The sequence below is a fragment of the Nipponia nippon genome, unplaced genomic scaffold (assembly GCF_047370975.1).
Source record: "Nipponia nippon isolate SJK-2023a ecotype South Korea unplaced genomic scaffold, ASM4737097v1 scaffold_23, whole genome shotgun sequence".
Classification (NCBI taxonomy): domain Eukaryota; kingdom Metazoa; phylum Chordata; class Aves; order Pelecaniformes; family Threskiornithidae; genus Nipponia; species Nipponia nippon.
Window position 1 is genome coordinate 6,627,051 of NW_028262340.1, and position 12,955 is coordinate 6,640,005.

The following is a 12,955-nucleotide window of genomic DNA, read 5'->3' on the forward strand; positions in this document are numbered from 1 at the left end:
CGCTTGGGAGGTTTCGTAGTCCCAATTTTTTCAGACCTTTTGCAGCCCTGGAGTTCGGCGGTGACGCCGAGGGGCTGGCGCGGGACCCTGCGGACTCGTCCCCATCCCTCTTGGTGGGGCCACGGCTGCTCCAGGATGATGGAAGCCAGAAGGAAATGTGGGGAATGTGCCCGCTCTGCCAGGAGCTGTGCGGGTAGGGCTTGGCGTCGGGGCCTGCCGAATGGCGAGGGGATTGGTGGCTCTGCCCGCACACGCACGGGCGGGTGATTCACCGGTGGGAGGAGAGACTTTTTTATTCGAAGTGGAGGAGCTCGTCCTGTGGGGATGTGCTGGGCAGCACCGGGAGTCACGACCTGCCTCGTTCCACCTTGTTTTTAATAGCCAGGATCACAAGAAACATCATCTTTGTTCTTGCTTTCCTTTCCCATGGCTCCTGGCGCCGCGGGCAGGGTGGAGCGAGCCCCCGCGCCCCGGAAGGGCCCTGCCCGTGCTTGCAGGAGGGGGTGCGCCGGCACGTGCAGATGCACTCTGCAGCCGGGGATGCATCTTGCTGAGCTGTCTGTCTGTCCGCAGCAGTGTTTGCCGTTGTTTGCAAGGAAGGCGTAATGCTGTGGGTTTAGCCAAGCTCTGGGTTTTGCAGGGGGAAAAGCCGTGATCCGGGGGGAAACGACCCCGGCTGAGCGCCGGTGTGGGGCACTGGCTCGGTCCCCCGGCTCGGGGTTAGGGGTGCAGTGGCTTTGCTCGAGCACTGTGCCCCCCATCCAGTCCCTGCAGAGGCCAGAGCCAAGCGGGGCTCCTTGGCCCCCTCTGGAGCGGGACCTGCCCCTGGGGCCGCGTCGGGGAGCAGCGGGTGACACGTCTGCAATTTACCTGGGGCGTCCCTGATCCAGAAACCCACAGCCTCCTTCCCCTCCTCAGCAATTCTTGGCCACTGCCCTAAGTGACCGAGATTTGCCCTCGAAGCTCCCAGAAAGGAGGAAAAAACAACAGAAAGGGGAAAGCATCGCAGAGGAAGCACGGCAGGAAACCTGGGCCCTGTACTGCAGTCACGAGTTTGTGCGTGCTCAGCACCGCTGCCAGACAAGCCCTTTTCCCCACCATGGGGAGCGGGGTGTCCCCTGCCCGGTGTGGGGCGACCCCACTCCCCATTTGGGGCAGAGAAGCCCCTCAGTAAAACCCCACAGGGTTCCCTGGTGCACTCACAGCCGCTTCCATGTCCAGCGGTGCCCGCTGCGGGTGATGGGAGGGACTTTGGGGGGCACTGGCAAGCACCCCAGCCTGCTGTGGCCACAGGGGTGTCCAGGCAGAGCCCTGGAGAGACGCTTCACCCAGGTACCGTGCTGCTGGGGGCCAGCTCTGGCTCTGGCCGCCATCCCCAGCACCATCCGGTGATGCCCGCTTCAGCGTTTCGACAGTGCCACCTGGCTGCCACCTCCCGGGGCTGGGACACGTGTCCCTGGCTGGAGGCCATGGGGCCTCGGCTGCCTCCCGGGAGGCCGGGGCACCCGGGGGACGGAGGAGCATCCCTGCAGCATCGCCCACCCCGATGCCGGGGTGCCTCCCCCCCACGAGTGGTGCTGGGGAAGCGTGGGCTGTGCCTGGCTCCCGTGTGCCGCTGCCCGGCAGCTTCCCCAGTCATATAAGGAGATGCCGGAGCCGGCAGCCGCAGCAGGGCCGTGTCGGCTGAGCATTACTCACCGGGGAGGCGCATGGCGGGGGGGGGATCGGCCCCACAAAACGCTTGGCTGGAGCCAAGGGTGACTCAGCTCCGAGCAAGAGGCACGGCCGGAGCGAGGGGGGCCCAGGGCAGCCCGCGTCCCCAGAGCCGTCCCGTGGGGTACCCTAAAACCCAGGCAGGGTGCTGGGGGGGAGCGGGTGCAGCGATGGGGGTGACACCAGTTTGGGTGATGCACAGGGCTGTAAGGTGCTGCGCAGGGCACCCCGGGAAGCGGGGGGGTGCCCTGCAGGGTGGGGACTCCCCATGGCAGGGGCGTGGCCTCTCCGCTCCCCAGATTCCTGCGCAGGCGGGAGATGTGTGTCCTCTCCCCACCCCTTTCCTTTCCGGGTCGCGGCAACGGTTGAAGCTGAAAAAGCCGCCTTGCAAGGAACTAAAATGAGCTGTTTGTGTTTCGGGTACGCAGGGCGGTTTCCATGGCAGGGTGGGGGGGTGGCCTCAGGCTGCTCCCCCCGGGTGAGCGGAGCAGGGCCGGCGGCCGCATCCGGGGCTGGGTGTCCCCCAGAGCCCGGGGGGGTCACCCCGAAACCCACCGTTGGCTCCCCGCACCCTGGCTCTGCTGCCGCTGGCTGGGCTGCAGCCGTTATCGGCTTCCTGCAGCGGCGAGAGGCGGCTGGGCCGGCTTGTGCCGAGCCTCTGCCGGCAAGGGGAGCGCGGAAGGGAAGGGGGGGAACAGCGTTAAACTGGGTGGGATGAAGTGGGGGACCACCAGTGTCCCTGGGGTGTCCTGGTGCAGGGGAGGGATGTATTTATATATGTAAATATACATTAGTTTTATATGTATTTATATATATATATATTTAAACCCCCATATATTTCTATATGATTATATATACTTTATATATATATATATGTATGTTCCTTTTGCCCGAAGGCTTGTCCGGCTGGAGCAGCTGGCAGTGCTCCGTGTGTTTTATCGGCCCCTCTGCACATGCAGCACCCGGGAAGCACAGGAGCGGCTGAGCCCCCATGGGTGCAGCTGGGGCAAGGGGATGGGGAAAACCAGCTCCTGCTTCCTGGAGCCTTTTCTGCCGGCACATCCCAGCCCCAGCAGCCGCAGCCGCCTGCCTTGCAGGGCGCTAACTGCCCCGCTTGGGGCCATTTATGGTGGCCTTGTGCCTGCCAGTGGGTCATGACTCCTGCAATGCTTCCCCTGCCTTACCAGAAAGCAGATCGCTTTAGATGAAAACTATACTGGGATATTTTTCATCCAGGCAGGGCTGAAGCTCTGGAAAATACATTGCAACAGCACTGAGCCCCGAGGTAAATTATCTGTATTTTCTATCGCCTGTCTCATTATCCTGAAGGGTGTTAGGAGGTCATGGGTGGCATGGGTCCCCCGTGGAGTGCTGCAATGTTTGAGTCTATTGAGTTTTGCTCGATATGGTTTTCTTGGTGGGCCTGGCCAGCTTGTGGCTGTTGGGTTTGGGGAGCTCCTCAGGGGTTATAAATATAACTTAAATTTCTGCTTGTATCTGGCCGGCACCCCAGACCTCGTGTGGTTTCACTGTCCCATGCTGCGGAGCGGGTGCTGCTGGATGGCAGCCGGTCCGGCGCTGGCCACCGGCGAGCCTGGGCTCCCGGCTCTCTCTGTCAGCAAAGCCTGAGCCGTGCTGAGGTTTTGCAGGTCTGCGGCCCTGGGCTGCGGCGTGCCGTCCTCGCCTTAACGGCTTTCCCCTTCGCTGCCGAGCACCGGTAGCAGAACAACCCTCTCTTGTCCGAGCCCTTCTGGGAAGGTAAAGGCAAAAACCGAGCATTCAGTTCTGTACAGCTTTCTATCCAAGAGCAAGTTTCTTCCTCTGGGAGCTGGTGGGGGGACCCGGCACATGATGGGCTCTGAAAGCAAAACAGGCTTTGTAAGGAGCCTCTCCACCCAGTTTGCTTGTGGTTACAACGGCAAATGGGCCAGGGGACGTAACGGCTGTGCCGCGGCAGGGCTTGCTGCTCTCGGTCTCCCTGTGCCGTTTCTGTGCCTCCGCTGCCGGAAACGGTTCTGAAAAAGCGAAACTCCCAGAGTAACGCCGAGCACGGCGCTAACCATTAGTAAATAGGGTTGGGCTGCAAAGTCTCACTGTGCACGATGTGATGCTGGTGGCGAGCGCGGCACTCAGCCGCAGGAAGGAGCGGGAGGTGGAGGAACCTTTGCTTTTCGTGTTAGAGCATCGTTTGTGGGTGTTTCCCCGTGGCAATCAATGCATTTATCTCTGGGCATCCAGGGAGGGCGAGGGAAACGCGCTTGGGGTACCCGATTCCCAGAAGCCCAAATTTGGTCGCCTTTGTTTTTGCCCCTCTTGCTGGGCAGAGGGTCTCCTGCGAGCAGACTGGTGCTGGGTCCAGCCCGGGGTACCAAGCCCCCAGCAGGCAGCTGCCTGCTGCCACTTGAATGCTACCGAAGTGCTGCCTGCATCTCCCAGCTGCTCCCCCCTTCATCCTGGCTGCCCTCGGTGTGTTGGCATCGCCGGGCAGTCTGCGGGCAGGGGACGCTGGGCCGGGCTGCCGGCTGTCACCCGCTGGGGTGGGCAAGATTTTGTGCTGCTCCTGAGCCCCCCAAGAAGAGCGGGGCATCGCGGTGATGCCGGCACGGCAGCTGCTCCCGCCGATCCCCCTCACCGTGGCCACTGCAGCCGCAGCCGACGTTCCAGCCGGGCTGGGAATGGAAATTGAGGAGATGACGTCTCTCCCCCCAGACCGGGGGGGGGACGAAAAAGTTTGGCTGCGTGAACACCGAGGAAAGATGTTTGAGCCGGCCTGACGCTCGCTTTCTCCCTGCACCCGCCCCCCCGCGAGCTCCCAAATCTCCCTGGTCCCGTCCTGGCGACGCTGGCTCTCCCTGCGCCCTGCCAGCTCCGGGTGTGCAGCCAGCTGGAGGCAGAGGTGCAGGCAGGAAGTTTCGGAAGTTTCTGCAGGCAGCGGCTCAGCGTCCCCCGTCCCCTCGCCCTCCCAGCAATGCCAGGCTCCGACAGCGGCAGCTTCAGGAGAAGGAAATTCGGAGCTGGGCTCGGGATAGCGGGCTGGGATTAGGGGACAATGCCTCTTTCGGAGAGCTCCTATCTGCCGCCCGCTGCCTTTGTCTTGAGCCACGTCCTGGGCATCGCCGGCGTCCTGTACTGGAGGAGCAGGAGCAGACAAGGTAGGGGCGGCCCCCGTGGGGGGAGAGGCGCTAAGATGGCCGGCGTGCTGCTGGTGAGGGTCACAGCTTGTTTTCCCTCCCCAAGAGCCGCGGCAGCGGCACGGGTAGGGACGGACATGGCCGGTGGGGAGGAGGATGCAGTGACAGAGATCTTCCCGGCACAGCTGCCCTGGTCCCCATGTCGGGGGGGGTGGCAGAGGTTTTGGTGCCTAAATTTGGTCTCGCCACCCGTTCCTGGTGCATGTGGGGGGTGGGAGCGACTGGGATGGGGGTGTCTCGCTGGGGACGAGGCTGCTTTTTGTCTCGGCACAAGCCTGCGACACGTGGCTGGTGTTCTGCCTCCCGGCTCCTGCCCCGGCGCAGGCGGGCGTCCCTCCCTCCCCTCGCCGTGGCAGCAGCGTCTCGGTTAGCCACCGGCAGCGGCAAGACATGGTCCTGGGAGCTCCTCCCGGCGCTGGCACCGGCTTGCTGAGCAGCTGGGGCTGACCCTGCCTCAGTTTCCCAAAATAGGGCTTGCACATGACCACCGCCCGAGGAGGGCGAGGATTCGTTACAGGGACGTGCGATAGCTCCGGGTCCCGGGCAAGGACTCAGTAGCTCCTTCTCCGTCCCGACCTTTTCCTCCTGGGATTTGTTTGTTTTGATTCCTCCCTCTTTTTTTCCAGCAGGGCTTGTTCTCTCCCATTCCTCCGCATGGGGCCTTTTCCCTGTATCCGTGACCAATTCCCCCTTTTCTTTCACTTTTTCTACGCGAAGGAGCGGGACCACGGAGCCCGGGCAGCGCACAGGGACTTGTCCCCAAATATTGCTCGTGGAATATGCTTCTTCCTCCCCCAAAACTATTGGGAGAGAGATATTGAGACTGAGTTGCACAAATGTGCAGAAACGTGCCCTGTTACCCACTAAACCCAGCCTTGCTGCAATTCCTCCTGTGGACCCGCCGTCCCCGTCCGCTTAATTAATCTCGGTGTTCGGGCAGTGTTGTGCTCGGCTCCATCCAGGGACCTCCTGGCCGCTTCCCGGTGTGACTGTCTCCTCCCAGCTCCTCACCCCCGTACCGCGCCGACCCGCTGCTTCGTCCTACAGAAATCCGTCCCTTTTGGAAAAAGTCCTGGTGCAAGTGTCGCAAGCAGCAAGTATATTCAATATATGTTTTCCTTCATCACTCCTTCCTGGTAAAGGTCAGGTAATACCCGCCCCACGGGCGCAGCATCCTGGAAGACGAGGGTCATCTCGTAGCAGGTTTTGCTGCACCAGTAACCCCTGCGATGCTCGTCCAGCTCTGCCGAGCATCCACCCGGGTCTCCTTTGCATCACCGCTTCTCAGGTGTCTCCCTCATTAAATATCCAGGTGCTGGATGGTTTTCCACTGCAGGTATCTCTCGTGCATTCTTCCAGGGTGAATCAGGCGCCGTTTCTTCTCCCTGTTTCGAAAGGCTCTGTAAATCCTGCCCAGTCGGCTCTGCTGTCATGATGGATTATGTCAGCCCGCGAGTTGGCAGCCAGCACATTTTAAATACCTTGTGCTCCTCAGCCAGCCGGATTTTTTGCATATCCCCCATCTTAAAAGTACCACGATAAAAAAAAAAAGTGCATTCCCATTCTTTGCTTGCCTCAAAGGAGTTCAAAGTGGAAGCGATGGGTTTCAATGCTTTCAAAATTTGTTTCTAGACACTTATACATAACAAAACCCTCCTTCACCCCAAGGCTGGCTCTTGCTGTTTAATGCACAGAGCTGCTTTCATGTTGACCGTGGGCTCGGCGATGTCCCCAAGATCTCTGCGAGCTCATCCCGTGCAGTGCCCCATCTGACGTCTCCTGTGTTCCTTCGGCTTTAGCAGGAATTAATGAGCAGGAGGGGAAAGCTTGGGAGCCGCTTCCAGGCTTTATTCCAGCAGGAGAGGCTGAAGGAGCCAGTGGGGGACACTGAAATCCCGTGCTACCTCCCAGGGATGGCAAAGGGCCGTCCTGGGGGAGCACGAGAGCCCGGTCCCAGCGCTGGTGGGACGGAGGGTGCCTGGCCAGGGTTAGGGTTAGGGTTAGGGAGGGTCCCTGGCCAGGCACCCTCCGTCCCGCCGGCGCCCGGGGCTGGGACTGGCTCTCACAGCAGCAGCCCGAGGCAGGAGGAGGTGAATGGTGATGGAGTCTGACAGCGAGCGAGGCCAGCCGTGGTGGAGGAGAGATCCTGGGGGGAGCGGCAGCTCCTGGCTGGGCGTGTTGGGAGCTGCTGGGGACAGGCAGGCTGCCAGGACGGAGGCTGCTGCAGGCAAACGGGGAGGGGGGAAATGTCTGTACTTGGTGTTGGGGTGGTGCTGGGAGGGTCTCCAGCACCCCGTGCATGGGAGCCCTCCCCGTGACGATGGCAAGTGCCTGGGGGCCCTGGGGTCCAGCAGGATGGTGAGTGGGAGTTTTTCTTCCCACACTCAGCTGATGCCCCCGGTTTCAAGTTTGCTGGAAACCAGCTATGGAGCAGGATGGTTTTCCCCATTCCCCCTCGCTAGCTGGGTTTGCCTGGGGGACCAGTAGCAGTGGGGAAAACCCCAAAACCCACCTCCCTCTCAGGCAGTCGCCTCTGCTTCGTGGTCCTTGCTGCTTCTGGCCCCTCCGTGGAGGATCCACACTGCTGTGGGGGAGAGCAGACAGCGCGCCGGTGCCTTTGGGATCCCTGTTTCTGGGGATGCGGTGGACTGCGCTCTGACGTGCAATGGGGGGAGAGGAGGTGGGGAGGGAATTAAACAGCGTGCGTGGTCCTGCAGAGGTTTGGGCCTGAGGTGCCGGCAGCTGAGATGCAGGTAGCTGGACCCTGCTCCTTGCTTGCTCCGGGGAGCAGCCGGGACGGGTCTCGGAGCGCTCCCGGGCTGTCCCACAGTGGTCCCTGTGCCCTGGGGCTGGGCTCTGCCTGGGCAGCGATGGGGACAGGGACAGCACGGCTGTGGCTCAGCTGGGCTCCGGCTGCGTTGTTGCCTGGCTTGTCCAGGTTTTTGCCTCCATGCGAGTCTCACCTGTCTTGGGAAAGCAGCAACATGAAAGCACTTTGCAGCTGGAAGCATGCGGCTCTGATAGCATCAGCGGTGCTGGAAGCCATCGGATGGATGCGTGGCACACAGGTGTGGCCACTTAAGGACTGGGGTTTTCACTGGTGCTGGCAGCAGGGTTTCCGTTTGCCGGCGATGTTCCCTGCGTCACTGCCACCAGCCTTTGCTCCATGTCCTGCGTGCGAGGGGACCCGAGGCTCCGCAGTCAGCCTCTCCTGCCCTTGCCTGCCGCTGGCTTGTCTTCGGAGGGGTGCAGATTTCTTCTAGCCGCTGTAACCTTCCTGCTGGCCGTGCCCTGCCTGCCTGCCTGCCTGCCTGCTGCCCGGGCCATCGCCTCTGCTCCCTGTCCCTGGCTGGTGACAGGGTGGTTCTCAGTGGCTGGGGCCAGCGAACCCCTGCTAGACAGGGGAGAGGACAAGCATGGGGGAGTTACAACAAGTTGCTTATCAGGGTGACTCTGGAAAAGATTAGCCAGGGAGAGATAAGCTTGCAACGCCTTAATATTGTTAGTAAGCAGTAACTGTGCATTATTATTAGCTCAGACGATAGCGTGGGTGCAGGGTGGAGAAGTGTAATCTGGTTAGAGAACCACCGAAAGGTGGGGAGAAGGGGCAAAAAAAAAAGGAAGAAAAAACCCCATTTCTGCAGGAGATGAGAAGAGGGAGCGTGCCGAGGAGCCGCTGGCCCACGGGTACCCCCCAGGTCCGGCGTCGGAGGTGCCTCGCTGCAGACCTTCCGTGTGGGACTCGGTGACGCGCCCCTGTCCCTGTGTGCTCCCTGCGATGCTCGGGGACACGCTCCCGCCTTTCCCCGGCAGCAGCTCGGCTCCTCTCGCCCTCCCGGCCGGGGCGGCGGGGCTCCTGCCGGCAGAAGGTCTGCAGAGGGATTATATTTAGAAGAAAAGGAAGAGAGGTGGTGATAAGGAGGCCCCCGTTATCTCCCCGCGTGCCGAGCGGGGCTGCGGCTGGGTCCCGGCTCCAGCATTTCGGACCCGGGAAATGACTTGGGAAGAAGCTTTGGGCATGCAGGCGGGAGCGGAGAGAACAGCCTGGCATTGTCCTTCCCGTCCCCAGTGCAATTAACTGGAAAACAAGACGAGGAAAAACAAGCCAAGAGCCTGCCAGCGGGGCAGTGCCCGGCTCCACGGGGTGAGCCTGCGTCCGCACCCCCAGCCCGCCAGCTTGCTGCTGCTGCTGCCGGGAGCTGCACCGCGCTCTGCACCGCCTCTTGCTCACTTGCAGGAGGGAGCAGCTCTCCTCTTCCTCGCTGGGAGCTTTCCCAGCAGCTTTGCTGGCCATTGGGACCATGGGACAGGGTTTTGCTGGCACGGAGCTGCCACGCCGGCGGCACCCTCGGCTGGGAGCACCCAGAGAAGGGTGAGGAGCAAGGGAAGAGCAGGTGAAGCAGCTGTTGACGTTGCGGCAGGGTTTGTGGCGATGCCCCGGAGGAGGAACGGCCGGTGCCCGTGCCGGGGGCAGCGGGTGTAGGAAGTGATGCAGTTGGGAGGAGCTGCGGCTGAGAAGTCACCCACCCGCACCCCTTGGGGCCAAGGTCAGCAAGTGGGTGGTGCCGCCAGAAGACCCTTCCCCAGGAGCTGGGAGGCAGCCACTGCTTTGCTGGGACCCAACGCTCCCCATCCCGGGCTCAGGCGATGGAGGAGCGGCATCTCTTCGGGGAGGGGAGGCGGCTGCGTGCCTGCCTGGTGTGCCGGATGTGCTGCATCGGTTAGTACCCACCGCCTTCTCCTTCCCAGCCTGCAGGCAGCCCCCACCGTGCTGCCGGCACTGCGCCGTGGCTGGGGTACGGCTCAAGCTTTATCCACCCCGAATTAATGCCAGGGTTGGGAAGGGACCCAGCACCGCGACTCTGGGGGGGATCGGGTGAAGGAAAGGTCCCTAAAAACACGTGGGGGTGACGCAGCTTCCTATTGCAGGCGGCGGCCGGTGGTGCCAGGTGGCGGCTCCGTGGCTTGGCCACATCGTCCTGGGAAGCCATGCCGGAGCCAGAGCCTGGTGGGGCAGGGAGCGAGGGCAGCCGAAGTTCAACCGGCGGATAGTTGTCAGCACCTGGTTGTGTGCCTTGGCCGGGGGACAGAGCGGGACGCAGGGGAGGTGATGTGCCAGTGGTGTGCCACGTGTTTTACTGCGGTGCTTTCGGATGGGGGAAGCCGTGGGGTGGATGAGGAGCGATGTTAGATGGTGCTTTCAAATCTGCCTGGATTTGAGACGTGGGGAGGGAGGTTTTCCTGAGGGCCCCTGGAGCCGTGGCTGCCTGGCCGGTGCAGGGACCCCCCAGTGACCCCCCACCCCGGGAGGGGGGCTATGGGGCCATGCGGGCAGGACACGCAGCGTGGCTGGGGAGCCTGGGCTGAGAGATGCTGGTTTTCTCCCTTTTCTTGATTTTTGGCTTAAAACCAAAGCAAGGGGTGCTTCTGCCTGGTGGACCGTGATGTCGTAGAATCACAGGATGGTTTGGGTTGGAAGGGACCTTAAAGATCCTCTGGTTCCAACCCCCTGCTGTGGGCAAGGACACCTTCCACTAGGCCAGGTTGCTCAAAGCCCCATCCAGCCTGGCCTTGAACACTGCCAGGGATGGGGCATCCACTTCTCTGGGCAACCTGTGCCAGTGCCTCACCACCCTCAGCATGAAGAATTTCTTCCTTAGATCTCATCTAAATCTCCCCTCTTTCAGTTTAAAGCCATCACCCCTTGTCCTGTCGCTACCTGCCCTTGTAAAAAGCCCCTCTCCAGCTTTCTCGCAGGCTCCCTTCAGGTACTGGCCGGCTGCTATAAGGTCTCCCTGGAGCCTTCTCTTCTCCCAGCTGAACAACCCCAACGCTCAGCCTGCCTTCACAGGAGAGGTGCTCCAGCCCTCTGATCATCTTAGTGGCCCTCCTCTGGACCTGCTCCAACAGGTCCATGTCCTTCTTATGTTGGGGACCCCAGAGCTGGACGCAGTGCTCCAGGTGGGGTCTCACGAGAGCGGAGTAGAGGAGGAGAATCCCCTCCCTCGACCTGCTGGCCACGCTGCTTTGGATGCAGCCCAGGATACTGTTGGCTTTCTGGGCTGCGAGCGCACGTTGCCAGGTCATGTTGAGCTTCTCATTAACCAACACCCCCAAGTCCTTCTCCTCAGGGCTGGTCTCAATCCATTCTCTGCCCAGCCTGTACTTGTGCTTGGGATTGCCCTGACCCATGTGCAGGACCTTGCACTTGGCCTTGTTGAACTTCATGAGGTTCACACGGGCCCACCTCTCCAGCCCGTCAGGGTCCCTTTGGATGGCATCCCTGCCCTCCAGCGTGTTGACCGCACCACGCAGCTCGGTGTCATCGGCAAACCTGCCGAGGGTGCGCTCAATCCCACCATCCACGTCCCTGACAAAGCTGTTAAACGGCGCCGGCCCCCGTACCGACCCCTGAGAAACGCCACTCGTCACTGGTCTCCACTTGGGCATTGAGCTGTTGACCGCAACTCTTTGAGTGCGACCATCCAGCCAATTCCTTATCCACCGAGTGGTCCATCCATCAAATCCGTGCCTCTCCAATTTAGAGACCAGGATGTCGTGCGGGACAGCGTCAAATGCTTTGCGCAAGTCCAGGTTGATGACGTCAGCTGCCCTTCCCTTATCCACCGACGCTGTAACCCCGTCGTAGAAGGCCACCAGATGTCAAAGGGGTGTCTTAGGGTAGCAGGGCTTGGCCTTTCCCACTCTATCCCAGGGACCCCTGGCCTGGATGTGGCAGCTCTCGGGAGCTTGGAGTCGCGTGCCATGGGTCGGTACCGAGGCACTCTCTTTTCCTCCGAGATGATGTTGTTAAAACCAGGCGAGCCCGTTTGGCACAGGACTGGCTGCCGGGGTTGCCCTGAGCCCTCCCCGCTGCCCAGGCGTGGGGAGGTGGGGGCTGAGCGGGGCCCCCTGTGGGACCCTGTAGCGGTGTGGCCCCGTCTCACGCCCTCTCCTTTCGCCTTGTCTGCCTTTGTTTTTCATGTGATGTTATTTTTTGCGCCGAGAACGGGCAAGGCAAAGCCTGCCGACAGCTCCCCCATCCCACGTTGCTGTTTGGCATCGCCACGAATCGCCCGTCCCGTCACCCCATGGGACTGGTGGCCGCTCCCGCTGCTCCCTGGGACTGGGACCTCCGGGGGACGGGACCCGCGTTGTCACCCTGTCCTGCCGGTGTTCAGAGCCCCCCACGTCTGGCCAGGGCACCCTCGGCTGAGCCGCGGGACAGAAATAAACGTTAAATCCTGACAATCCAATGAACCAAAAATACAGCGACAGAATAAGCTGCTAATTGCACCCGCTGCTAGTGCCCGGCAGAGGCCCGTTACGGGACATCTGTGGGGTTTATATAATGCGTTAAAGCCTGTCGGGAGCGGGCAGGGGAGGGGGACACCCTCCTAAAGCGGGGGGGCTCGGGCAAACCCCACCTCCCTCCCTGAGGGGGACAAGGAGGCACGGAGGTCCTGGCCGGGGGGGACACATTTTGGGGGTTCGGTTGCCGCTGCCGGCTGCAGCTATACCCATCCCAATCATCCACGGTGCTTTTATTCGAATAACACTATTCTCCCCCAAAAAAGCGGTGTATTCGGTTCTAGCTGTGCAGATGCTCCTACCTCCCTGCCCAAGCGAGACGTCGGAGCCACGTGAACGGCCCCGTCCTGCACTAACCCGTGAATAAGCAGCCTCTGTTCCCCTGCGGGTGCAGGATCCGTCCGGCGGTCCTGGCACCGGCGGCGATTCCTCTGTCTCTTCCCCTCATTTCAAAGTCATTTGAGTTTCTGCATGAGAAACACTGACCGAGAGCCGCCTTTGTCTTCTTTTGACAGATGAACGGGACAGAGTCCAAAAGAAAACCTTCACTAAATGGGTCAATAAACACTTGATGAAGGTAAGAGTCATGTATTTTATTATAAAGCTGGTTAAATGACCGTCTGTCTGTTGGTTCTGGCTCAGGGCTGGCAGATAAATACCTTTTTAAAATATTTTTTTTTTTTTGTCTGGGAATTTTTGCACTGGATTTGAGTGTTCGTACGCGTCTGTACTGAGAGCAG

The 12,955-nt window shown here is 61.1% G+C and overlaps 1 protein-coding gene across 12 annotated transcripts in view; it reads left to right on the forward strand.

Moving 5' to 3' along the window:
• The window catches only part of MACF1 (microtubule actin crosslinking factor 1), a 142,047-nt gene that overhangs the window by 18,637 nt on the left and 110,455 nt on the right, over window positions 1-12,955 (forward strand). For 9 of the 12 annotated variants that reach the window (XM_087760691.1, XM_087760698.1, XM_087760694.1 and 6 more), the window contains exons 1-2: window positions 4,748-4,865; window positions 12,731-12,792. In XM_087760691.1, coding sequence (XP_087616817.1) covers window positions 4,763-4,865; window positions 12,731-12,792 — 165 coding nt within the window. In that variant the 5' untranslated portion in view covers window positions 4,748-4,762. Of the gene's footprint in view, window positions 1-4,747; window positions 4,866-9,536; window positions 9,625-12,730; window positions 12,793-12,955 lie in introns of those variants that run through there. The other 3 variants (XM_087760700.1, XM_087760693.1, XM_087760695.1) reach the window with 2 other exon arrangements.